The following is a 27,974-nucleotide window of genomic DNA, read 5'->3' as shown; positions in this document are numbered from 1 at the left end:
GGTGGCACTGGAGTCTGCTGAGTGCTGCCTCTCCCTTCTCTCATCCCCTAGCCTGGATGAGGCCAACGGTTTGTTAGAGGGGGCATTGTTTCTTTGTTTTCTGGCCCTCTGTCCCCACCCCCTCTGCTCCTGTTGCCTCTGACACGAGGCATTCTGGAAAGTTGTCAGATCAGGGTCCCGGCCCCATTGTTCTGGGCCTTCCATGGGCTTCTCCCATTCAGGGGAGCTGAAAGGAGATGCTTCTGGGACTCATGCTGCCCCACACCCAGACAATGAAGCCCTGCCCCAGGCACAGGGTTGTGCTCATTCACTCATTCTCTGCCATGTCAGGATTTCAGTGCCTCCTGATTTTTCCAGACAGCTGACCCCCACTTTGGGGCAGAGGGCAGGGTAAGAGGCATCACTCAGGTTGGGTTTGGGTTCAGCCCATTTTCCATTTGTTGAGGGTGCTGGGCCCTTTCACGTGGAGTAAAACAGGGTCATAGATCTGGGCAGTGGGAAGACCCCAAAGCCACTGTCTGGGTAACACATCAGCAGAGCTGTAACTAGGCTGGGGTGACCATAGCTCTACCTTAGGGCTCCCCACTTTAGAGGAGTTCAGATAGTACTTTGGGCTATCCATTTCACAGATGCCTTTTTCTCCTCCTTTTATCTATTATTCAACACCTAGGCTGGAGACTAAGGAAACAAACATTTATTAAGCACCCACTATGTACCAGCCACTATGCTAAGTGTTTTATAAATAATCTCATTTGATTCTTACAACCCTGGAAGGTAGGTTCTATTATTATCCCCATCTTCTAGTTGAGGAAACTGAGGCAGGCAAGTATATTGACTAAATGTATTGATCAATTGTGAGGTTAGGGTTGTATGTTGAGGGGGTTTCCCACTTTGAAGATTTCCTGGACCCTGCCTCGAAGTGCCCTCCTCTTCAGCTACTTACATTTTAACATGACCCATAACTATTTCTGGGGTCCTAATAAAACAAAATTCCTGCATATGGCCTTATTTGTGTATTCAGTATTGAGTTGACAAGAGACCTGGGTTAGCTCCTCCCTAAGATACTTAATAGCTACATAATGATGAGACAGTGATTTAATCTTTCTGGGCCTCATTTTCTAATCTATAAAATGGGCATAATAAATTCTTGTGAGGAAAGCAGTTGGCAAAACTCAAAGTGCTGGCTTCAAGCTTCGGAGAGCATTCAGAAGCCATCCAGTCCAACCACCTCATTTTATAGATGAAGAAGAAAGGCCAAGGATGGGTTAACTGGCCAAGGTCATTTGGGCAATAAGCATCAGAGGTGGGATTTGAATTCAGGTCCTCTGATTCCAGGGCCAGTGGTTCTTCTATTGTATCACTATGCTGATAGTGAGCAGAGACATAACTAGAGGGAAGGGAGGAGTGTGCTAACCGAGCTTTGTCTCAGGGAACCAAAATTTGTAGGAGTATGGGCAACACCACCCATTCTTCTGTAGCATAGAAACAACTGGGCTCAGCACATAATCAGAAAAATGGGAAGCTCCCAGAGGGTGGCATCCTCTCCCCTGCCCCACCAGCAGCTGCAGCTGCAGCCCCAGGCCAGCTTCTAACCACTTTATTCCCCTTGTAGCCTCCCAGCATTCTTGGGTCTAGGCTGTACCGCCTCCCCTTAAATTGAATTAAGCATCAATTTCATGCTTCTCACAGTGCTCCGGGGTGGACAAATCGCTGGCTATGGTGCTGAAGGTGTTATTTCAGTATCTGGAGAAGGAACATTTGGGTACCTTGTGCGCATGGACCACCATGCTAAGGACCCAGGTTATTGTTTTTGTCTTTGTTTTTTTTCTCCAAGTACTTGTAGAAAATCCAAGGATATGTATAGAAGATCCATGCGTTAGGAAGCAATTGTGAGGGTATTAAAAGATCAGCTCTCAAGGTATCTGAAGGAGGGAAGATAAAGTCACGAGGGAAAAGTCTTTGTTCAACAAGTTGAAAAATGAGAAAGCAACTGCAGTTACCAACCTGTATGCCTGCCTGCTTTCCCACCTATACAATAATAATTATTATTTTTTATGAGACAACCTACCTATGCATGGATCCTAGAGAAGATGTTTCTGCAACCCCCAGGGCATAAATCTGGGTTATCAAGATGCCTTCTTGGGACTGTACAAGAAAAGGTTAGGGTAGCAGGCTGTTGAGAAGCCACACCCTTGCCCCCATTTCCTCTGATACCCCAAAGGCCAAGGAGGTCGAAGCAGGTGGGACTTAGCTGTTTATTAAGACTTATATTAACTTAATGCTTTCCTGTTTACAAAACACTCTCACAAAAGGGGTGGTTCTTATCCTCACAAAACTCAATGAGGTAGGCAGGGTGGAGATTACTAGCCACGTTATACATATGGGAAAATATGGCAGAGGGGACTCAGAATCAGGAAGATCTGGGTTTAAATTCTGTCTCAAACATATTAGTTGTGTGACCCTGGGCAAGTTGTTCAAGCTCTTTGCCTCAGTTTCCTCATCTGTAAAATGAAAGGCTTGAACTTGATGGCATGTAAGTTTCCTTCCAGCTCTAAATGGCAGGTGTGTGCAGGGGCTAGCCCCCAGCGACTCATAAGAGCTGAGTGTTTGTACTTCAGAAATCAGCAAATGACATAAATCTGGGTTGGATTTATTGTTTGGGTGATGATCCAGACTAAAAATGATGGAGAAAGTATGGATAATGCAAATTAAATGTAAAAGTGTTATGAATCCATTTCCCCTCTTGGAAAGCCAGTTGTTAAACATTTTTCCAGTACACACACACCCCTGCCTGTAATCATGTCAAGGTCCCAGTACTTCCTCTATACCAAAACTTCTTAAACTGTGGGTTGCAACCCCATATGGGGTCGGGTAACTGAACGTGGGGGTCATGAAAAATTTGTCAATAGGAAAAGGTTATGTACGACTATTTTATATACCTATATACCCAGGGTCATGTAAAAATTGCTTGGGTGAAAAGGGTTTGTGAGTGGAAAAAGTTTAAGAAGCCCTGCTCTGGATGATACTGCTTTTTACCACCCAGGACAATCATTGGAGGGGCCAAGAAAGATCAAATAACATGGCCAAGGGACAAAAAAGGGAGAAAACCAAGATCTATAAACACCTTCTCAAGCAATTTCTTCATCATTCCTTGCTGCCAATTAGCTAGCAGTCATCTGAGGTTCTGTTCTCAGGATGACAAAAGGTTGCCTGCAAATCCACCTTTGAGTTTTCCATGAGCAGCCTGTAGTGTATGATGGGAGACCTTTTAGCAATATTAATGTTCCTTATGAGAACTAGCACAGTATAGTGGATAAAGGGCTGGTCTTGGAGTGAGGAAGACCAAGGTTGAAATCCTCTCCTTGATATATACCTGCTATGTGAGTATAGACAAATCACTTCTCTCTCAATGTCCAAGGCTAAGACTAGAAGTTACAGAGGATGCACCAGTCCTCATTGATGGTGGGGGTTAGGCACCCAAATGAATCACAGCCTTATTAGGTATTACATCACTTCCTCTGTGTGATGGTCCAGCCAAACTGTCCTTCTTACTAGTTCTTATTCATGACACTTTGTCTTCCATCTCTGTACCTTTGTCTCCTATCAAGGATACACTCTCTTTCCCACTTCCTCTTAGATTCCCTTTCGTTGTTGAGTTGTTTCAGTTGTGTCTGACTCTTGACCCTATTTGGGATTTTCTTGGCAAAGGTACTGGAGTAGTTTGCCATTCCCTTCTCTAGCTTACTTTACAGATGAGGAAACTGAGGCAAACAAGGTTAAATGACTTGCCCAGGGTCACACAGCAAGTGTCTGAAGCTGGATTTTAACTTGGGAAAGATGAGTCTTCTTGATTCCCAGCCCAATGCTCTATGCACTATGGTGCCACCTAGCTGCCCCTTAGATTCCCTACCTTTCTGCCAAACTCAGCTTATGTGCCACCTTCTACATTGAATCTTTTCCTGACTCTCCCCATCCCCAGGTGCTGGTGCTTTCTTACCCCCTTCCCCATTACTTTGTTATGATATCATAATAATACTCTATTGTTATATATAACTATATATGTACATGATATCTCCTTTGAATGTAAGCTTCTTGAAGGCAGGGACTGATTCACTTTTGTCCTTCTATCTCCAGCACCTAGCACAGTGCTTGGCTCTCTAAACTCCCAATAAAGGTATGTTGATTGATTATTGAGTCAAATCCTTAAAAAATTAATTATTGTGATTATCTTTGAATAGCTTAGGCAGACATGGCTTTGAGACCACCCAGGTGACGCCATCCTCTGGCTCATGCTATAGGATTAAGGTGCAACTGAGTTGTTATGAAATTTTTTAAGTACTTTTGATAACCAGACCAACCTTGGATTTATTCCAAGATGGACCTTGATTCTCCTGAATTCTGAACTATATAAGGACCATCAGCATATCTGCTTAAAAGTCATCCATGATTTACTTACTTAAGAACTGACCACTTTCAGATGCTTACCTCCCCTGCTCCCCCAAGGAAAATATAGTCAGTGCTTTGTTTACCCCAAATATCTTCCCCATAGGAAACCCCTCATTCCTGGAGTGGAAGGAGAGCATACTTTAATTGGTGCCAACATCTTCAAAGACTTGAAGTGAAGAGCAGGTAGCTGAAACTTCTTAAAGCCCCATTGCATATTTGTCAACTGACCAAGCCTTAACCTAAGCTTAGCCCGCCCACAAAGCCTTACCCAGTTTTCAAATCAATTTAAGACCCAACACCCACAGATTTTTAGAGTGGGATGGGATCTCAGAGGGCAGCCAATCCAACTTTTTTTTTTTACCTTAAACAGGAATACCTCTCCTTTGGGCATCCCTGGCAATCCATTGGACATAGGCATGATAATGGTGTTAATTTATGAGTTAATGAGTTATTTAAAAACAAACAAAGGCAGAAGGTGTTAGGAACTTAAGCCTCTGGCTAATAAAATACATTTATTTGTATATACATAGTAGCTGAATATTATAGATCAAGAAAAATAGGTTATACGTTCATATATATATATATAACATATGCATCTTTGATTACATATATTATATATAGATTTACTTTACATATGTATCTCTATATATACACACATTGGTATGCTAAGCACAGTAGGCTAACAGAAATACTATGTTCAGGTTAAAAAAAAAAACAGCAGAGACAGGTAATAATGGTTCCCTAAGCCACAGTTCCCCTAGTGGGTAAGGTAAAGTCTTCAGAGTAGAGACGACAAAATAACTCACACAGGTAGGCTCATACAACAGGGAAGACACACACATTGAAGGTCATCTTTTTTCTTCAAAGGAAACGGGAGAGGAAAGAAAAAAATCATGGTACAAAGTCTAATGCCATGACACAAGTAGATGAAGCGATAATTATTGGATTCCCCGTCAGATCACAATGACACATATTCAAAATATATTCTATTTAAAAATCAGTTATCAAATGATAAATACTGAATTGGAACTCTTTAATGTAATCTTGCCTCACTTAATTAAACTCAAAGTCTTCTGGGTCATAGAATCTTAATGTTGGAAGGGGCCCTAGAGACCCATCCAGCCACCCACCCCACTGCTAATGAGGTAAAAATATCTTTTCCCAAGGATCTAGATAATTAGCTAAGGAAAGAAAAGCAACCCCTCCTTAAGAGTCCTTCCTGAGTCACTGATTTTCCTGATCCCTGTGTGGGTGGGGAATGGTGGAAGTGGTGGGAGGATTGGAGCACTCAACAGTGACTAAAGCATTCGAAGGAACTGGATGGAAAAGACTCTGGGATTCCTGGGGAGATCCAGGTGAGATGGTGATCTGGGCTTGGGCAGACTCATTCTGAAGTGTGCAGCAGGGGGAGGGTAGTTTCATGAGAAGGCAAGAGTAGCCATGTGCCCATATAATTTTTCACAATTACAAAAAAGCCTACAAAACATTTGATCACCAACCATGTCCTAAGTATTCTTTTGTGGACAACAAATGGCTTGCCCTTCTTAAAAAGTTGAACTGCGACCCTAACCCAAATTTCCTCCCATCTAAATGTTAACAGTTACTAATGGGAGACGAGTTAAAAGACAAAGTGTTTTTATGACCACCAAAACTCTTTTCCATCATACTGTTCCATGACATATGGTACTTTCACAGGATTTAGGGATGAAAGGGCTCAATACCAACCAGGGCAAATCCCTTGTTTTATAGATAGGAAAACTGAAACCCAGAGAGATGAAGTAACTTATGCAGGGTTACAAGTAGTAAGCAGAAGAAATAGAATTTGAGCCCAGGTCTTTTTTCATTACACCATGCTTTTTCTTGGTGCTGTGTCTTGTGAGTTTCTCATAAGCTGCATTGATTGAAGAGGAGGTCCATTCAGTACTTCCATAAATATACTTCCTTGACCAAGTTCTAAGAGCTTAGATGGAATTTTGCTTTATAGCAAATGGGAGCTACTTTGAAGTTACAGAATAGTCTGGACAGCTAGCTGCCCTAGAGAAATCTCTCTGAGATTTTGTAGTCAGAGATCCTGGATTCTTTGGACAACCCTGTCATCGACTTCATTTGGGACCTTGGGCAAATAATTTGGTCAATCTGGGCCTCACTTTCCTCATCTGTAAAATGGAGGGTTGGGATCAATCGCTTCTAAGGTCCATTTCAGCTCTAATTTTATGATCCTGTGGCCCTTCTTCCCCTCTGTGAATCTGGTCACCCCTTACACTCAAATGACCTTGGTTCCTTCTCTGGGGCATGTGAGGAACATCAGGAAATGGGGGAACAGGTTCAAAAGAGAGGGCCCCTATGGATCACAGAAATGGCAATACATATTAGGACCATATTAGGAGTATGGATAAATCAGACACAGGCTGAAGACCCCGCTGGAGGTCAGGCAACTTACTTGACCTGGGAGTCTTGTGAGAATAACTTCCCTCACATAACTCTGAGGACAGATACCAAGAGAAGCAACCGGTGTGACCATTTTGCTTAGAAATAACTTTATTTTATAAAGCCACAGGTCATTCTGTAAAGATTTCTTTTCAACCACACTTATAAAAAAGATGTTGACAATTCTTAGGAAAAAAAAAAGCTGAAAATGTTTCTTGTTAAGTCAGGGTTACACAAAGGTTATATTTATAATATATATAGGTATTTATAATTTAGAGACGGAAAGCACAGAATTGTAATGCGAGCAGGCTGGTGCAGGTTAGATTTCAGACACTTGGTCGTTTCCTACAAACAGCGTTTCTTGACAGAAGGGATTGACAAGTACTATCCCACTGCCTCTGTAATCTCCATTGGCTGGGGAGCGGGGCTCCGAGAGCTGGTCCTAGGGAAAAAATAACAGGGAAAGGGCATGAGAGAGGCAGCATGGCAGGATGAGTGGAGATCACCAGACTTGAGATGGGATTCAGATCCACCCCCAGACACTTACTAGGTAGTCATAGCCAGTCTCAGCCTGGAACAAGCAAGAGAGAACCTTGGGATTATTACTAGGTCTTTGGACAAGAAGATGGTGGTAGGGAGTTGTAGCTGGGTTTCCTTAATACCAAGATGACATTTAAAGGACATTCTGAAAACTCGCAGTCTTTTCGATGATCATTGTCATCCCTGCCCAAAGTTGACAATTCAACAAACATTTATTGAGCCTGCTCTTTGCAAGGTATTGTGCCAAGTGGAGGGATAGAGACAATGATAAAAATGAAACAGTCCTTCTCCAGGTGAACGAACAATGTTGCACAGATGAGGTGAAATGTAGAGCCTCTGACTCAATGATGGTTCCTCACGAAGGCCAAACTGGGGACATGTATTTGGTATATGTGTGACAGAAAGGAATGCGAGGAGAAAAGAAAGAAGGAAAGGGAAGAGGAAAAAGAGAGGAGGGGGATTAGCGAAGGGGAGAGAGGAGGGAAGGAGAAGAGAAACAGAAGGGGGAGAGTGGAGAAAATGGTAGGGGGAGAGGGAGGAGAAAGAAGACAGAGAGAAAAGGATAGAGAGAGGAGGAAAGGGGAAGGGAGAGAAGAGGATAGAGAAGGGAAGGATGAATGAGAGAAAGGAGGAGTGCTTAGAAAATCATTTATTTTCAAAGATTAAATCAACTTGTCCCAAAGATTTGTTTTGGAATTAGGGGGAGAGAAAGGCACATCTGGGACCACTTTTTTTGTTTGTTTTTGGGTGGGGCAATTGGGGTTAAGTGACTTGCCCAGGGTCACACAGCTAGTGTTAAGTGTCCGAGGTTGGATTTGAACTCAGGTCCTCCTGACTCCAGGGCCGGTGCTCTATCCACTGTGCCACCTAGCTGCCCCTGGGGTCACTTTACTCTGGCAAATGATATACTTTCCCCCTCCCCACCTGCTGAATGAAAACACTGAGGGTTGCCTCTCCCCACCCCCCCACCCCCACCCCCATTAGGGAGAAGCTATCTAGGATCTGGCAGCTTGTGAATGGGTTAGTACTATAATGACATGATAAGGTGGATATTCCGTAGAGCTTACTGCATAGGCAAGGAAGCAGGGAGGGGGTGAGGGAGAGAGGAGAAGGACTCCCAATTCTGGGCATATTTCAGGCAGGATGATTCTCCACGTCCCTTCCTCAATTAGCTTCTCTCTCAATTCCCTTCTGGTGGAGGGCTGAGTGTGCCGAGATGGGAGGTTCGGCAACACAGCAGGAGAGGAAGATACCAGGTTTAAATGCCACTCTAAAAATCTGTTTTGGAGAAACTTTTGGCAAGCCGTGAAATTGGCAGCTTAAACGGGAAAGAGTAAGTGAATAATTCCGAGTACAAAGTGGGTCTGGATATAAACACGTTTGAGTGTCATACTGGCGCAATTGTAAGCAGCTCCCCTCAATGTAGGCTGCACCTTTAAAATGAGAGCCCTTTGAAAGGAAAGAAATATATGTTTGTACTGAAAAAGAACACTCGTTCGAGGCTGGGCAGGTTTTAGACAAAGCAGTGGCCTATATTTTGGACCAGCAGTGTGTGTGTGTGTGTGTGTGTGTGTGTGTGTGTGTGTGTGTGTGTGTGTGTGTGTGTCCCCAGTTCATGATAATTCTCATGCAGGCCATCCACTTTGTGGATTGTCACATAATCACAGAGCTAGACGGGACCTCAGGGATCATATGTTCCAGCCCTTAACAGAAGTTGACAGCGTACCTGACATGCAGTCATTCAGCCTTTGCTTGAAGACCGCCAGGGAGGGGGGGACTCTTTTCTTTACAGGGGTATTATGACCCATTTTTGGAATGCTCCAATTATTTGGAAGTTTTTCCTTCCATCAAGCCTTGGTTTGTTTCTGGAGAGGAGTTGACTGGATGATTTCTCCCCTGATCAATTTCATAAGCATGCTTTTCCCCTTTATGGAGTATGTATATCCAAGCATAACTCTTCTCCCATGGAATATGGCCATTGGCATTTTGTTAATATGATAAAGACAACCAATTAGTTCCTAGTAGATGGAGTCCTGATTGAAGTACAGTGATTGGCTGCCCCCAAGATGAATCTGGTGCCTAGAACTCTTGGGAAGATTGGTTCTTGTTGGAGGGAACATCCCTTTCTCCTGTTCTATAAAGGTAAAATGGCAGAGCTGCTCAACCCTTCCGCCATATTGTCCCTTGCACCTTTCTTCTGGAGGATAGAGAGGATGGGAAGGAAAGGACTTATGGCAAAAACACTTAGTAGGCGTCATGTACTTGTCTAGCTGGCCTGAGGGGGAAGTTCCTGGACCCTAAATCCCTGGGCACCTTCTGCCTAGTTTCTCTTTTTTAAGCACAAGTCAGATACCAGCGACCTACAGTGGACTTTCCCAGACCAGGAGATGGCAGCAGCCGGGGCCATGATAGGGTTCTTGGAGAAGAATATGGCACAAGCAGACACAGACTCGTATACTTGGCTAGAGAAGGGAATTTGTGAACAATGTTCATGGAATCCAACTTCTTATGTAAGGAAGTGGGAAGGGGTATGATGTCCTAGGCAGTGGGATCCTGGAATTTAGCCTTGTAGAAGAGAAGAGGAGATGTTTTGGACATCACTTGCCTTGGGAGCTGTGAATAACCCCACATTTTGGGAGTTCAGGGAGGAAGGCTCTCTAATACCTGACATGCAGTGTAAGAAGTGTTTGTAGGTTGTAGGGGATGCCTGTCACCCAACTTGTGAAAGCTAGATATGAAATCATTGGGAGATTTTCCAGGTAAAACCATGGGTTTAAAAAGTGTCTTTTAAGGATCACCCCCAAGATCAGATCTAGTCTGTGTGAACTGAGAGCTTTGGAGAATCCTGTGCCATGAGCTATTCCTAGTTGACACTCTATGCAATTTTAATGCCTTCATTCTGTCGAATATTTCCAATTTGTCCGTATTGAGTTTATTTGTACACAGTTGTGTACTGTGAGCTCTTTGAGATCGAGGACTGTCTTAGCCCTTTCTTTGTATCCCTAGTGCTCCTCTTGGTGCCTGGCACATAGTAGGCACTTAATTAACATTTGTTAACTGACTGATCCACTTCTTTTAGCAAAATAAGAGTAATTATTTTTTTTTCTTGACAACCCTTCAAATAGTAGAAAGCACACTTTTAACTTTGTCACCTTCCCCTTGTCTTCTCTTCCCCAGGGACAACCATCCCATGTCCTCATAGCATGAACTCAAGATCATTCACTCTCTTGGCTGTCCTCTCCTGACCTCTTCCAGCTGATCCATGTTCTTCCTAAAATGTGGTGGCCAGAAGAGAACCCAAAACTTCAGATATGCAGGGGAGTGGCACCATCATAAGTAGCCCTGACTGCTGCGCCTCTCTTTATGTGGCCAAAAAGCACATTCCCTTTTAATAGTAGATGGTAATTTCACCCTAAGATTTTTAGATATAGAATATTTTTACTTATAATTACATATGGTTTTTCATATAATTCATTAAAAATACAAGTATGGCATAAATCTGTGAAAGCACTTGTTGGAAGCCATTCCTTATTCACACTCAGGATAGATAGCCCTTCTCACTGCTTTTTCCTTCACTGGTGTAAGATGAAGCATATGGACAATTCTGCCAGGGCTCTGCCAATTATCCACCTACTCATTTCATGGACTTTGTGGCCATGGGTTTGTTCTGTAGCACATCAGTAAGCAAGGTTTTCAAGGCTTGGTTATGACCCATCCAGAGGTAGAGAACTGAACCTAGTGATCTCTTGAGGTCCCTCCTAGTGTCCCTTTTTCTCTGATCTACAGATTTCAATACAGGCATACCTCATTTTATTGCACTTCACAGATATTGTGGGTTGATTTTCTTGTTTGTTTGGTTTTTTGTGGTTTATGGTGACCCTTCATTGAGCAGGTCTATTAGTGACATTTTTCCAACAGTGCATGCTCACATCTTCTCTCTTTGTCACATTTTGGTAATTCTCACAGTATTTCAAACTTTTTCATTATTGTAATTGTTTTGGGGCTCCATGAACCACACCCATATAAGACAGTGAACTTAATCACTAAATCTAGCTCCTCTCCCTCTCCTTAGGCCTACCTATTCCCTGAAACGCAACAATATTTAAATTAGGCCAATTAGCAACCCTCCAATGGCCCCTAAGTGTTCAAGTGAAAGGGTCAATTCATGTGGTAAACTTACTTGTCTTATTTTAAGAAATTGCCACAGCCACCCCAACCTTCAGCAACCACCACCCTGATCAGTCAGCAGACAACAACAATGAGGCAAGACCCTCCACCAGAGAAAAGATTACAACTTGCTGAAGGCTCAGGTAATGGTTAGCATTTTGCAGCAGTAAAGTATTTTAAAATTAAGGTATGTATATTGTTGTTTTTAAAGACATAATACTGATGCACATTTAATAGACCATAGTATGGTGTAAAAATAACTTTTATATGTACTGGGAAACCAAAAAAATATGTGTGACTCACCTTAATGTGATATTTGCTTTATAGCATATCTTCCAGATATGCCTGTACTTTCAGGGGGTGGGGCTTCATTGGCATGGATACTCCATTTGGCAATACTTAGTGCAAACCCTCTATGCTTTAGTATTTTCTTTATGAATAGCTATGGTCAAAAAACTTCATTACCAAATGGCCAACCCTCTGGTGATACGCTGTTCTGAACCTAGGTAGGCTGCCCCTCCAATGGTAGTAAGTGTGCTAATTGGAAAACTTTCCATTCTTTCTTCCTTCCTTTTTAAAAAGCATCTCTCTTTTCTTCTTTTTTTCTTTCTCCTTTCTCTTTCTTTTTCCTCCCTCCCTCCCTTCCTTCCTTCCTTTCTTGATACTGTACCCATGGTTGTTTTAATGTTTCACAAAGAAGCCTTGTTGTCACATCCAGATGATTCACACTTATCCCTTTCCTTCTATAATATCTTCCATTGTAACAATGATGTTTAATTAAAAAGAAAGAGTTAACATGTTGGCCATGTCCGACCATGTGACTCAAAACCTCCTTGCTTGAAAAGGATGACTAACACTTGCTTACATGCCTGGCCTGGCCTTTGAGAACCCAGGGTCCTCCTCCATTCTGTGATGCAGCATTGGAGGAGGCCCAGAGTCACTCCCAAGACTAGCCCTGAATCACTATTCCCCCAGCTGGACCCAGTACCTCAGAAGTTTCCAGGGACTGGATCTCCCTGGGTAGCTCCACAGCATGTCTGTTGAAGTAGTCCATGGTGATAGCATTGTTCCAATAACTCAGGTTGTTTTCTGGGTTTGATGTTTTCTTCTTCCTCCTCATGCAACACACTGTCAGCAAGACTGCTGTAGAGAGACAGAGGGAGATGGGAAGCAAGAATCTGGTTACTGTTAGAAGAGCTCATTCAGGGGCAGCTAGGTGGTACCTTGGTGCACAGAACACTGGACTTGGAGGCAGAAAGATCTGAGTTAAAATTCTGCCTCAAATACTTCCTTGCTGTGTGACTTTGGGCAAATTGCTTTACCCACCTCAGCCTCAGTTTCCTCATCTGTAAAGTGAGGATACTGTACTTTACAGCCTCTAAAGTTCCTTCCAACTCTATGGCTCCATGGTGATCCTGGTGGAGAGCCTTCTGGAGCCCTTGTCCGTGTGCCTGGAAGCTAAGTGATGATGAATACCTCTAGTCTAAACCCAACAGAAATGGTCCTTCTTAGTGATTATCACCCTGAGCACATCCCAGGACATCAATCATCCACCAGCATTAATTAGCCAAGACTCATGGAACCATCATGAAGTAGGGCCAATTGCCTGGGACAGGGATGGGAGCACAACCAGGCTTTTTCAGTTGGAAACATCTAGTTAAGAGATGCTGAGGGAAAGTTCCATTGTGGCTGTTCAGAACAAGCCCTTTATTGCATGTCCCCCTTCTCTCCCTCAGACAAATCTTATTTAGGCCTATTGGGAAAACTTGGTATAGACCATGTTGTACCTTAGGTGAGCTGGAGGCTAGGAAGATGAAGCAAACTCCTTGCCAGAGCAAAAGGCTCACATGGGTCAAATTCTAATCTCTATCCCTGCCTTCAATATTCCCCAGGGGCAGGTTTGGACCAGAGAAGCATGGAGACCTGACTACACCGGCAATAACCTGAGTCCAAGTTGCTTCAAGAGATCAGGAAGATCCTAGGGACCCCCAAGACATCCCAATGAGTTCTTCAAAGGCCAGTGAAGACATCTCTAGGGGCTTTTTGATAGAAAACACCTGAACCTTGGGGTGGAGAGGTGGCCTGGAAATCCAAGTTGATTGGTTGAGAGTGGTCTCCTGTTGATGTCGCAGTCCACAGCCTCTGAGAACACACTCTACTCAGGGCCAGCCAGGTGTGATCTCTATTTAATCAACCTTAACTAGGTTCAACTCCTGAGAACAACATCCTACTCAGGGCCAGCCAGGTGTGGTCCCAATTTAATCATCATTAAGTAGGTTCTCAGTCTCACCTTCAATCAATTCCACATCAATCTTGGGGGGGGGGCTCCTGGGCATCTGCCAAGTCCCATTATTTTATCACACTCATCTGCATTTATATTGTTTCCTCCCAATAGAATGTAAGGTTCTTGACAGCAGGGCAGTTTCATTTTTGCATTTGCATCCTTAGAAATTAGTATAGGGTTTGTCATAGAGAAGGTGCTTACTAGGTATTTATTAAATGAATGAATGAAAGAATGAGGAGAGACCATGCTTCTTTACCACACCTTTCTGCCACTGTATGCCTCAGGGTTGGCTCCCCTCTATTCTGATCTGCTTTAAGTCTGATCACAGTGCCTCTAATTTTCTTATTGCTCTTTTAATTCTGCCCCTCCCAGGATGCTCCAAAAGTTCATCTGGCTCCTCTTCCACCCTGGGCCTGTAGAGATGCAAGGATCCCTGTAATGGCTAAATAGTTCAGGGAGTTTGGGTTGGCAAAGCACAAGTCACAACTAGCAGGTTAGAGGAGATATTTGGAAAATGGCAAAGTCTGTTGCTCAGCTCCAGCTAAAATTGTGTATTAGAATTATGGCCTGGGAGGGAGGGAAACAAGGAAAGAGGGGTCAGAGGTACTTCGGATGTTATGGCAAACAAAGTCTCTACCCCAGATCTCATTCCCTGTTCCAGCTAATGCTTTAACGGAAGGGAAATGATGGTCTTCATCAGGGCGAGGAGCCCATTAATGGGACAAAGTTGCACAGTTTCCATCTTACCCAAAGGCAGGAAGTGATGGGTGGGACCTATATTCCATGGACCTTCCTCTTTCAGAAAAACAAAATGTAGAACCTTAGGGCTGACCCCTTCAGTTTCGGAGGTGGATATTCAGGCCCAGAGAAGTGAGGCTAGGAGACTTGTCTAAGGTCACTGTGATTGTCAACTGCAAATAGACCCAGGTTTTCTGATGTCCAGGCCAGGGTCCCAGATGCAGGATGGAAAGAGCCAGGGTTCCATAGGAGAGTTAATATCAGAGCTGGGACTTGTCTCAAGTTTTCTGAATAGAAGACCAATTCCTTCCATTACACCACATGAGGTCAAGTCAAGAAGCAATTATTAAGTGCCTACTATGTATCAGGCAGTCCACTCCAGTGTCTTTGTCAAGAAAACCTAGTTAATCTCTTAATATCTCTCTTTTCCTCTCTCTCTTTCTCTTCCCTCCCCCTCTCTCTTTCTTTCTCTCCATTTCCCCCTCTATTTCCCTCCCCCCTCTCTTTCAGTTCACCCTTCACACCACTTCCTGGTGAATTACTTTAGAGTGTGGCTCTCATTTTGTTGCTTTCCAGCTCAAGAAGGGTCAGTTTTGATGGAGAGCCGATCCTGGAGCTGGAAAGATCCGTGTTCAAATCCTGCCTCTGATATATATTAGATGTATGACTCTAAAAAAGTCATTCACTCTCCCAAGATTCTAGGCAATGTTTTCAATGGCTGAGTCAGTGCTGACTCCTTACCAGAAGCTCTTCTTCCAGTGAAATCACAGGTTTAGACCTTAGTCTTATTTTTAAAAAAAACAAAAAAAACCCTCACTCCCCCAAAACACAACCACCTTCAATGACTCTTCATTACCTAATGAATCAAGTCAAAACGCCTTTTTCTGGCATTCAAATCCCACCACAATCTGGTCCAAATTTATCTTTGCAGGCTTATTAGCCACTGCTCTCTTTGTTGTTCAGTTGTGCCCAATCCTTTGGGACTCCATTTGAGGTTTTCTTGGCAAAGATACTGGAGCAGTTTGCCATTTCCTTATTCAGATGAGGAAACAGAGGCAAACAGGGTTAAGTGACTTGCCCAGGGTCACACAGCTAATAAATGTCTGAGGTCAGATTTGAACTCAGATCTTCCTGCCTCCAGGCTCAGTGCTCTATCCACAGCTCCACCCAACTACTGGCTTCCTATGATATAGCCAAGGGTATGGTGGAGCCAGCTTTAACTAGCTTGTGAGAGCTACATGTAAAATTTTCAATGTGAGCATTACACCTTGGAAATTGATAAAAACCAGGGCATGATTTATTGTTTTGTTGATTGTCTAGACTTAAGAAAGTAACAGAAAATGTTAATAATGCATACGAAGTTTAAATGTGCCATTTAATTCATTTCCTCCCCTGAAGAGCTGGTTATTAAACATTTACCAGAATGTCTCCAGATATAGTCAGACTGCGTGGCGTGCTATTGCCTAAATATATCCTGCCTCCACGCCTTTATTCCTGCTGTTCTGTCTGCCTGTAAGACCCTCCTTCCCTACCCCTACCTGCTGAAATCTTACCCATCTTTCAAGAACCAGCCTCCTCCATGAGAGGCTCTGTGATTCACCAGATGGTGGTAACACATCTTCCGGTGCTGTCACATTCTGCTTGGTATGAAATGTTGTTGTCATCTCTTCCTAATGATTAGATTGAAAGCTTCCCGAGGGCAGGGACCATGACCTATTCAGGTTTCTATTTCCTACAGCATTTAGCACAGACCCTTGAACACTGCAGATACTTCATACCCACCCAGTTAACAAATGAAATGAATAAAGGTCTGGGAGAAAGTATTACTAATGTTGTTTCATAGAGAAACAGAATATTGCATAGAATGGATGGCTTGCTGCATTGTTGGAGTACCTGTTATAATAAAATAATATTGGACAATGGCAAAGGAAGTAGGGTGATTTAGCTATGATTAGCGGCTAACTGATGCTGTTTTCAGACACCACTAGTAAGTATCTGAGGCTGAATTTGAACTCAGGTCCTCCTGACTCCAGGGCTTGTGCTCTACCCAGCTAAGGTTACAATGTTGTAGGGAAGGTGCTGACCTGCATTGGTCAAGGTACTTCATCACATAGAACTCTTTACACCACTAAAGTCACAGCTCTGATCCATATCTATATTTCTGTTTTTTTCTTTTCTTTAATCTCAGGGAGATAATGAATTTCCATAGATCATATGTAGAGGATGGAGTTACTCCCCTCCCTGAATTCCCCTGAGGCCAATTGGGGAGCTTCTGTTCTGTCAAGTGGCTAGCTCCCATAAGAAGCCTCTCCTGACCAGTGAGGCTCTCTTAGGATCTCTGTTCCTTGGGATCACCTGTGGGAAGGTGGAGGCAGAGGCAGAGGCAGGCAGAGGGGCCTACCTTGTCATCCTTCTACAGTAGGGTGCTGGGCCTGCTCTTCTGATCCAAGCCCTGCCCATTCATAGGGAGAACCCCCGAGGTATGAGCTCCGGGCTCCAAGGGCTGGAGAATCAGGCATGAGTAGCATTTGTCCTGAGGGTGGCAGCAGACTCCACCGCACCTGCTGCTCAGCCAAGAGTTCAGGGTGAGCATGTCTGAAAAAAGGGGTGTCACCGAGAGCCACCGAAAGAGGGTCCGGAGACAAAGCATGCTTTAGCTCTCCAAACCTGTGTCCTCCAAGCATTGCCTGGTTCAGACCTGGAGGGACCAGAGGGACCCCCACACTCCACTGTCAGGTTGGATGACTGCTCTTTTGGTGGCTAGTATCTCCAATCAATCAATGTGCATTAATTGATTAAACCCCTGCTATGTGTCAGACACTGTGCTAGGCACCCAGGGCAGGAGAGAAGTGTTAAAAGACAAGGATGAAATAGCCCTCTCCTTCAAAGTGCTAGCATTCTACAAAGAGCATAAAAGTGAGCAAGCCCACCCAGACCCCAGGCTCGTTGTCTCCTGCAAGGGTCACCCCCCTCCCACCCCCTCCCTGACTTGGCCTTCCAATGAAACTAGGGATTCAGGGCCTGACCCACTTACCACCAGTGGTGGAGACAGTCTAATTATGCCCACATTATTACTGTTATTGATATTCTTGTTATTTTAACATCCCTCACAGTAGTGGTGAGGACAGCAGAATCAAGAAGGGGCAATGCGGTATAAGAGCAGACATTTACGGGGCAAGGGAATACACCCAGGTGGACAGGGGTTTTACTTTGAATTTTCTGTCTCTTCTTCATCCACTAAATGGGGAGAACAACCCCTACCCTGCTTACTTCACAGAACTGGTATAAGGGTCAAAAGAAAGGCCTGAAACTCCTCTGTGAATTGCCAAAGGCGGTAACACATGTGAGGTCACCCAGACAGTAGGCAGCCAAACCAGGATTTGAACCCATGCCTCGTGAGTTCATATCCAGTACACTTGGCTCTCCTGCACATCACCAATCCTTTCACTGGCCTTGGAGCCCCAGCCCCAAATAAACAGAGCCTCATGAAGCATCAGGTTTTCAAAACTGGACAATCCTTAGAAACCTGATCATTTTTTAAAAGTGTGGTTATTCTGAAGGAAATCTGGAAAAACCTTTCCCAATTTTCCTTGTGTCTGATTAAAAGCTGCACAGGCCCATCTGTCTGAGAAACAAAACAAAACCCCCCAAACCTTTGACTCTAATGGAAAGCCCAGGCACCATGAGTGGGTTCCTTCCACACACCTGGAGTGCTTTCTCCCTCCTCCACTCTGTTTCTTGGAATCTTCAGCTCCCTACCAGGCTCACCTCAAGCATCACCTCCTTCCAGATGTTTCCTGACGCTCTGGTTCTTCGTCCCACCCTTCCTTCCACCCTTACTTTGTAATCACCCTGTGGGCAGCAATTGCCTTCACCTTGTCTCCCTGTCCCTAGGACCCTCCTCCTCTTGGCACCTCATCTGAGAGGTCAATGATAAACCCAAGTTTGGTAAGAGGATAAGAGTGGGAGGTCTGGAAACCAGGGCATGAGCAGTGATCAAGGGGGATATTTAACCTTGGAAAGAAGAGTATTTGGTGGGTGGGAAGGGGTGAGATGGCTGCCTTCAACTACTAGAAGGACTTCCATGTGGGTAAGAGAGTAAACCTGAAAACTAGCTCCAGAGAGTGGAAGGAGACCTAGAATTCAGGATTAAGGAGTTACAGCAGCAGATGTGGGCTCAGTATCAGCAAGAACTTCGTGCCAACTGGAGCCATCCCAAACCAGAATGGGACTCCTTGTGGACCATTTGCAAAGAGGCTGGATTGTACCGGAGTAGAGGAGAAGAAGGAGCAGGAGTCATCTGCTCCCCCATCATTGTCTTTGTTGTTAAGTCTTTTCAGTGTCTGACTCTTTGTGACCCCGCTTGGGGTGTTCTTGGGCAAGATACTAGAGTGGTTTGCCATTTCCTTTTTCAGCTGATTTTACAAATGAGGAAACTGAGGCAAACAGGGTTAAGTGACTTGCCCGGAGTCTTCCAGCTAATAAGTGTCTGAGGCCAGATTTGAACTTAACAAAGATGAGTGAGTCTTCCTGACTCCGGGCCCAGCGCTCTGTGCACCATGGCGCCACCTAGCGGCCCTAGCTGTAGTTGTCTAGAGGCCAGAAATGTGCACGACCTGCTTTGTGCGGGCTGTTTGGGACTTGGGGATAGAAGAAATGGGTGGAGGGAGCGGGAGGGGAGGAGAGGAAGCGGGAGAAAGGCAGCTCCACTTACAGCAGGAGGAGATGGGCACACTGATGGCCAGGATCACCCACACAATGTCCATCTTGCTCAGGCAGATGGTGGTTCTGTGCTGAGGCTGGTCCCCCTCAGTGACATGGGAAATGTTCCCCGGCATGCCAGGCTTCCAGGTTCCCGCAGGGACCAGTCTGTTTAGGAAGTTCCCTGTAGCTGTGGAGCCCACCGTGGAAAGGGGGCTGGGCACTCTGCCGGCCACTGTGGGCGTGGTCACATCCCCCTCAGCAGGAGGAAGGGCGCTGCTGAAGAACGGGGTGGGGCTCCTGGGGGGAAGGGTGCTCCTGGAGGAGGGGGTGGGGCTCCTGGGGGGGAGGGTGATGCTGGAGAGTAGAGTGGGGCTCCTGGGGGGGAGGGTGATGCTGGAGAGCAAGGTGGGGCTCCTGGGGGGGAGGGTGATGCTGGGGAGTAGAATAGAGCTCTTGGTAGGGAGGGTGCTAGACAGTAGCTTGGGGCTTCTGGGGGAGAGAGTACTGCTGGGGAGCAGGGTGGGGCCCTTGGGGGGGACGGTGATGCTAGAGAGCAAAGTGGGGCTCCTTGGAGGGAGGGCGCTGCTGGGGAGCACAGTGGGGCTCTGAGCAGAGACAGTACTACTGGATAGTAGTAGTTTGGGGCTCCTGGGGGGGAGGGTGCTGCTGGAGAGCAGGGTGGGGCTCCTGGGGGGGAGGGTGCTCCTGAAGGATGGGGTGGGGTTCTTGGGGGTGATGGTGATGCTAGAGAGCAAAGTGGGGCTCCTTGGGGGGAGGGAGCTGCTGGGGAGCACAGTGGGGCTCTGAGCAGAGACAGTACTACTAGACAGTAGTAGGTTGGGGTTTCTGGTGGGGAGGGCACTGCTGGGGAGCAGGGTGGGGCTCCTAGGGGGGAGGGTGCTCCTGGAGGATGGGGTGGGGTTCTTGGGGGGCAGGGTGATGCTAGAGAGCAAAGTGGGGCTTCTGGGGGGGAGGGCACTGCTGGGGAGCAGGGTGGGGCTCCTAGGGGGGAGGGTGCTCCTGGAGGATGGGGTGGGGTTCTTGGGGGGCAGGGTGATGCTAGAGAGCAAAGTGGGGCTCCTGGTGGGGAGGGCGCTGCTCGGGAGCAGGGTGGGGCTCTGAACAGAGACAGTACTACTGGACAGTAGTAGGTTGGGGTTCCAGGAAGAGGGGGCGCCAGACAGTAGCTCGGGGCTCCTGGTGGGGAGGGCGCTGCTGGCCACCAGGGTAGGCCTTTTGGAGGCGAGGGTGCTGAACAGCAGTTTGGGGCTCCTGGTAGATACGGCGCTGCTGGGATGCCGAGAAGGGCTGACCAGGGCCTGCTGGGTTGTAGTAGACGCTCCCTGAGGGCTCCCCACCGGGGATGAAACACTGACGTTAAAGGCAGCCTGGACAGAGCCCCCTGGGGCCGGGGAGACCCCGGGCTCGGCAAACAAAGGTACGCTGGTTCCTGGGGGCTGGGGGAGTCTTGGGCCATCCTGGGGCAGGTCACTGTGCGGGGGCTGAGAAGGCACTGTTGTGGTTTCTGTATCAGTGGGGGGCTCAGCGGCCGTGGTCGTGGCCGTGGCCATAGCGTTGGGCGCCCTTCCGTGGCTGGCTTGGGAGGGGCTGCTCTCGTGTTCTGCCTCCCTGAGGCCTTTCATCTTGGCCCCCAGGGGAGAGTCCGTAGTGGGTGCCCACGCTAGGCCATCGGGCTCTGTGGCAGCAGCCAGGAGCTCGGGCCTCGGAGCATCAGAGGAGCCATTGTAAATTGGATGTTTGGAGGTGGGAGATGAGGGAGGGGGCTCCCTCTGGGAAGGGGGCTCCGTGGGCCTCGTGAAGTTGCCTTTGTAAATCTGAAAGATTTTCCCGAGAGGACGCGTCTGCCCCACATGAAGGGCACTCTGGTTGCGGGCCCTCTGAGTCTCCTTCCTGCCCACCCCAGCACTGGCCGCGGGTGGGAAAAGGCGAGCAGCCTTCCTCGAAGAGCCAGGGGGACGTGGTGGGCGGCGGGTGGCCGTCACCCCCGTGGCAGGGGTGGAGTTTGTTAGGGAGTGTTTCTTGGCGTGGGGGGGTTTCTTTGCCACAGTGGTGGGGGCAGCATCTGTCAGGGGGCCTCCGCTGGTCGGGGGAGCTGACGCCAGCACGGTGGTGGGGGCAGGCTCTGTGGCACGGTGACTGATGGAACTGGGGGGCACTGTCGTCATAACAACAGGGGGAGTGTCCATCTCAGGGCTCCCAAGTGATGGTTCCTGGGTGGCAAATACCAGCTCTTCTGTCAGTGCCAAGATCAAGAGAACACCTTGGGAGAGAGGGGAAGACAACAATCGACAATTTTAAAAACGATTATTCTGAACTTACCAAACACCAAATAAAGGGGGCAATTCTATACACCCAAAGTAACAGAGAAAAGCGGGCTGCATGTGAAACTGTGGGAGTCTATTCTTTTCAGTTTGCTTTCCTTTAAAAATATTGACCAAATTGAGGCCGTAGCTTGGACAGCCAATGTGTTTGTGATTCTTTCTGGTCTTCTACTCTTTTCTGTGCCTTTAAAAGGCCTTCGATGATTTTTTTTTGGGGGGGAGGTGGGTGCATGGCTCTTCTTACCCCTCAGGAACCCCCTCCCAACTGAAACTCTTGTAACCAATATGCAAAGTCAAGGAAGAATTCCTGCATGGACTGTCTGAAAATGTGGGCCTCCTGCACCTTTATGCCATCCTCTCTCTGTCAGGAGGTGGGTAGCATGCTTTGTCACTGGGCCTTGGTCTTCCAAAGTTCAAACCATTGAAATGTAAACAGGAAAGTGATGGGGGGATGGAATTTTCAACATCTCAACTCCACCTTGGGCTTCATAGATGATGTTTGAAGAGCCCTGGGAGTAGGAGGAGAAACCCATAGATGTTAATTGTCTCTCTGTACCTCTGGGGCAGCATTGGGCCTAACAGAGGGCTAACAGCTCTGTTGTGCTAAGGGACAGATTTCAATCACTTCCTACATGGAAGGAAGCTGGGTATTGAGAATGAACAGTTGCTACTGGTCTCATTTCCACTTTTCTTCCTTTCTTTTTGTTTTTGTTATTTTTTGTTTTGTTTTGTTTTGTTTTGTTTTGTTTTTTGCGGAGCAATGGGGGTTAAGTGACTTTCCCAGGGTCACACAGCTAGTATGTGTCAAGTGTCTGAGGCCGGATTTCAACTCAGGTACTCCTGAATCCAGGGCTGGTGTTTTATCCACTGCACCACCTAGCTGCCCCCTGTTTTTGTTTTTAGTGAGGCAATTGGGGTTAAGTGACTTGCCCAGGGTCACACAGCTAGTACCTGTTAAGTGTCTGAGGTTGGATTTGAACTCAGGTCCTCCTGACTCCAGGGCCGGTGCTTTATCCACTGCACCACCTAGCCACCCCCACTTTTCTTCCTTTCTTAGAAAAAAAGTCTCAATGATGTCTTGTTTTATATCTCTGCACATACAACTACTTCCCTGTCATTCCCCTCTCCCCTTCCTACTTTCTTCCGATGGTCTATACAACAGAAACATGCATTCCAAATCTGACCTATTAGCCACCTGGCACACTGAGGCCTCCCCTTTTCTGGTTTTCTCTTGTGCCATCCTCACCCTGTCTCTACTTACTACCCTATAACCAATTCCCCAGGGGATTTCACCTTCACACCCCACCCCTTGGCAGGGCACCTTTGGGGACCTGCTTCCTCCTCCTTCAGAGTTAGGACCACCATGTTCCTCATGGTCAAGCCAAGCATATCCAGCAAGCTTTCTATGGGTTAGGAAAGTTCTCCCCAGAGAACACTATCAGAGGAATAGGGGGATTTTTATAGGTGTCTAATGCAATCAGCTCCTTTGCATAATTGTGACATTCCCAGGGTCAGATGGCTGCTACCTTTTGGTTTGGCAAATGGATCATCTGTCCCTACCCCCAGCGGTTATTGGATCCATCTGTGAATTCCTTGGTCTACATGGCAACAAAAGACCATGAGAAGCCACTTGGTCGAAGATGCTGGAGGCTGGAAGTCTGCCGCATCATGTCCCCTAGGAGGCTGGGAGTGCCCTACCAAGGTGCTGGCAGCATGGAGGGAGGCAGGATCCCTCCTGACCTTCTGGGAAGCATATGGATGGAGCTTTTTGCACAAAGCAGTGTGCTTCTGGAGGAGTGCTGAGAACAGAGTATGTTGCAGGATACCCTTTTCCCTGTCTGGTCTATGCCAGGGATGGCTCTTCAGAAGCCCCTGCCCATGCCACTTGCCATAATGCATTGTCTAATTCCCAGTGATGTCAGTGCAAACACCCTGACCAAGTCATTGCTTCTGAATTTTCCAGCCATGATTCAGACCCAAACACTGCCAGCTTTGTCTTTTGTTTATTCTGCATTGCTTATAAAGGATAGGACCTGCAAGAGGACAAAACAGACCTGGGTCCTCACGGATTCCGAGTAAACACCAATTGATGCTATTCGTCGAAGAGCATGTGGAAAATGAAGGGAGAAAGGAGCGGATGAAACAATAACCACGAGGAACAAAAGTCACCAACATCTGAAGCAATACTTAATTATTCCCATCCCTCCACTGCAGCTCATTTCCAGCAAGGACATTCTATTCTTAGCACCTTTGGGCCCGACCTCTCCATTTATGCTACGAATTCCTTTATGGTCCTGGGCTTGACAAATGTCCTGGTTTAGCATCCGTGACAGAGAACATAACTTGCTTTCAGATGGAATGCAGGCTAAAAAGGACAGTGGGGAATTCATCCCAGAATCTAGTTATACATCTCACTCTTCAGAACAAAAGACATTTAGATTGGGAGAATAATTTTGGAAAAATGGACTCCATGTTGTTGGCAGAAGGAAAAAATGATCTACTGTTTAGGAACTATGAGGGATCAGTCCCAACATGGTTCATACCCTTTCACCCAAAGATTCTGCTAGTAGTGGCTGTGTGCCCCAAAGAAGGTGAGAAGGAAAGGTACAGCATCTACCAACTTGATTGAAACCAAACTCTTTAGAGTAGCCCCAAACTAGAAACAAAGTGGGTTCCCATCAGTTAGAGAATGACTAAAAATAGGGCGCCATTCAGGAATGAAATGATAAATGATTGCACCATCTTGTAACAAACATGAAGAATTCCGAGAAACATGGGAATTGTATGAAATGATGAAGAGTGAAGTAAGCAGGACCAAAACAATAAGCTACACAATGACTTACATTAACACAAATGAAAACAACACTGAAAGGCAACTGAAATGAGGTTAAGTGCAATGAACAGCCTTGTCTTTAGAGAACAGAGATTCATGGGGCAACTAGGTGGTGCAGTGGATAAAGCACTGGCCCTGGATTCAGGAGGACCTGAGTTCAAATCTGACCTCAAACATTTGACACTAGCTGTGTGACTCTGAGGAAGGCACTTAACCCTCAATGCCCTGCCAAAAAAAAAAAAAAAAAAGAACAGAGATTCACATACCTCTCAGTAGAAGTGGGGGACTACCTTTGTGAAATGTAGCATACATTGCCAGCCTTAATGGGCAAATCTGATGGTTTTTCTTTGGTGATGAAGGTTTTTTTGTTTTTTGTTTTTTTGCGGGGCAATGGGGGTTAAGTGACTTGCCCAGGGTCACACAGCTAGTAAGTGTCAAGGGTCTGAGGCCAGATCCGAACTCAGGTACTCCTGAATCCAGGGCCAATGCTCTATCCACTGTGTCACCTAGCTGCCCCCTCGTGATGAAGGTTTAATTTCAGAGGTGCATTGTTTAGGGAAATAACTATAACAGTTTAAAAGTAAGCATCGTTTTCAAAAATGGAAAATTATGTATCCTATCTCTCCCAAGATATAATCACAGATTCCATAGGACTGAAAGGTAGAAAGGAATTTCTACTATGTTTATCATCCTGCTTTCAAGGAAGGCTGCATCTAACAGTCCCAGAAGTATTAATATTTCTTGCTGTATACCTTCAGGTAAAGGGATTCTATACTGACCTGTGATGAACCATGTAAGTTACTTACCCATGGGGAGAGTCTTCCTCATACATAGGTAGAATTAATGAAAATAAATTAAATAAAACTTATTGAATCCCATATATAGTATGAATCACTATTACAAATAAGTTCCTTTTTCTCTTGTCTAAAACCCCCTTCACATTTATATAGTATGATATAGATGTGGTTATATGTATAATAGACATATGTGTGTATGTGTGTGTGTGTGTGTGTGTGTGTGTGTGCACATGGGCATATGTACACAGCTAGGTGGCCCCGTGGGTAGGACACTTACTTGGAGTCAGGAAGTCCGGATTCACATCCTGTTTCTGACATTTACTATATGACTGTGGGCACGTCAGTTAACTTTTTTCTGCCTCAGTTTCCTCATCAATAGAATGGATGGAAATAATACCACTTATCAGTAACTTACCATTATACCTTATTATATCTTCCTCATGGAGTTGTATTGAGGCTCAAAGGAGAGAATATATATAAAATGTTTTGCAAACTTTTAAGTGTCATATAAAAATGAGTTATAATTATGAATCTCACCTTGTCCTGCCTCAAGACAGCCCATTACAATTGGAGACAGCTGTAACTGATTGTTGGGAAGTTTTTCCTTACATTCTAGCCTAAATTGCCTCTTCGTGACTTCTACCTGCTGTTCTTATTTCTGCCCTTCAGGGACCACTAGAAAAATCTGACTCCTCTTCTCCATGTCAGGTCTTCAAAAGAGTGAAATAGCTTTTATGTTCCCCTTTTCCCCTCCTCACATCCATGCACTTCCTTCTCCAGGCAAGACATCCCAAGTTCTCATATGGCACAATTCCTTCCTTCCTTCCCTTTTCTTTCTTTCTTTCTTTCTTTCTCTTTCTTTCTTTCTTTCTTTCTTTCTTTCTTTCTTTCTTTCTTTCTTTCTTTCTTTCTTTCTTTCTTTCTTTCTTTCTTTCTTTCTTCCTTCCTTCCTTCCTTCCTTCCTTCCTTCCTTCCTTCCTTCCTTCCTTCCTTCCTTCCTTCCTTCCTTCCTTCCTTCCTTCCTTCCTTCCTTTCTTTCTTTCTTTCTTTCTTTCTTTCTTTCTTTCTCTTTCTTTCTTTCTTTCTCTCCCTTCTTCCTTCCTTCTTTCTCTCTTCCTCCCTCCCTCCCTCCTGCCTTCTTTCTCTCTTTCTTCCTTCCTTTTCCTTCTCTTTCTTTCCTTTCTCCCTCTCTTAGTATATTTAAGCCACTTTCTCTTTGTTTTTAAAATTTGCTTTAATTTTTTCAATTTATAAGCATTTATTTTTCTCCCTCCCACATTTCCTCTCCCTGCTTTATGTAAAAAGCAAACAAACAAACAAACCAGAAACAACACCCTAGTAATGATATACATTTTGTTTCTATTCAGTTGTTCAGTCATGTCAGACTCTCTGTGACCCATATGGACCATTCAGTCTATGGGGTTTTCTTGGTAAAGATACTGGAATGGTTTGCCATTTCCTTCTCTAGTAGATTAAGGCAGAGGTTAAGTGATTTGCCCAAGGTCACAAAGCTAGTAAGTGTCTGAGACTAGATCTGAACTTGGGTCTTCCTGACTCCTGTCCCAGTGCTCTGTGCCCTATGGTGCCATGTAGCTGTATCCAATCATAGGCGTAGTCTTGCAAATTTCCATATAGGTTATGTGGCATCATCTCAGAGCTGGCTGCCAACCCTGGTTGTCCTCCTTGTCTGGCTTGTCAGTGACCTCCAGAACCAGGAACAATAAACTAGATGGTATCTGACCAGGGTAGGATGTGGAGGGCCTCTAGTCCTCTCCACTGTGTCTTTCTTGGGGCAGACTAAGCCACACTAGCTTTTTTGGCTCTGGACCTCAAGTTCAGGCATCTATTGACTATAGCAAGCTACTGTCCCTCTGGTGCAGAGCACTTGGCCCCTGTGCTTCAGAGTGCCCACTTTTGTGTGTGGGCACATCTCCCCTGCCATCATTCACTGGCCTTTTCTAGCACCCCCCCAACCCGTTAGCACTTTCCCCTCTGAGATGACCTTGTCTGTATGGATCTTGCATGTACTTAGTTATTTACATGTTGTCTCCCCAAGTTGGTCATGTGCTCCTTGAGTTCAGGGGCTATTTCTGCTTAGCATAGGGCCCGTGCCCCAGTAGGTACTTAATCAATACCTCTCACCTGACTGACTTCATGAAAAAAGGACAGTGACTTGCAAAGGAACAGTGTTACAAATAGAACAATAAGGAGACAGATGTACTGCTGGTGCACAGCCAGTTTCCATTTGGGTGATAACATTCAGATTGTAAAGTTGTTTTTTTTTTTCAAATTTGGATCATAAAAAGGTTATTACAGTTTTATATTTCTATTTTCCTGCCCTCAACCTTCAGTGTGCAACCTTCAGTATGTAAATCAGCTAAGTATTCACCTACAGTCCTTGATACAAAAGGCTAAGGACTGAATAGACTGTGGATCTCAAATAGTGTCCAGGGCCTCTAAATAAGGGTCTGCACAATAAATACAAATTTATATTCAAGGCATCTTACAGAAGGCTGCCCGAGTCCCCTCCCCCTGTTGATCTGGGGGACACCCTAATTTGCATGTCATTTGCATGAATTGGCATAATGAGTTTCAGAGTTGCTAACTCAAAATAGGTAGGGTGAAATAAACGAAATTAATACAGTCAATTGACAACTGTATTAAGACCCAATACGGTGGACTTGGATGTACTTGAA

General features: G+C 45.5%; 1 protein-coding gene across 1 annotated transcript in view; it reads right to left on the bottom strand.

Annotated features, from left to right (window-relative positions):
* Positions 1-4,974: 4,974 nt before the first annotated feature.
* The window catches only part of TMEM108 (transmembrane protein 108), a 379,104-nt gene continuing 356,104 nt past the window's right edge, over positions 4,975-27,974 (bottom strand). Inside the window, exons 4-7 of the mRNA XM_043965158.1 lie at positions 20,579-21,587; positions 19,317-19,567; positions 12,569-12,723; positions 4,975-7,315 (exon numbers count right to left, since the gene is read on the bottom strand). Coding sequence (XP_043821093.1) covers positions 7,193-7,315; positions 12,569-12,723; positions 19,317-19,567; positions 20,579-21,587 — 1,538 coding nt within the window. The 3' untranslated portion in view covers positions 4,975-7,192. The remainder of the gene's footprint in view (positions 7,316-12,568; positions 12,724-19,316; positions 19,568-20,578; positions 21,588-27,974) is intronic.

The sequence above is a fragment of the Dromiciops gliroides genome, chromosome 5, assembly GCF_019393635.1.
Source record: "Dromiciops gliroides isolate mDroGli1 chromosome 5, mDroGli1.pri, whole genome shotgun sequence".
Taxonomy (NCBI): Eukaryota; Metazoa; Chordata; class Mammalia; order Microbiotheria; family Microbiotheriidae; genus Dromiciops; species Dromiciops gliroides.
Note: the sequence above shows the minus strand (reverse complement) of the source record. Positions and strands in the feature narration are given on the sequence as shown.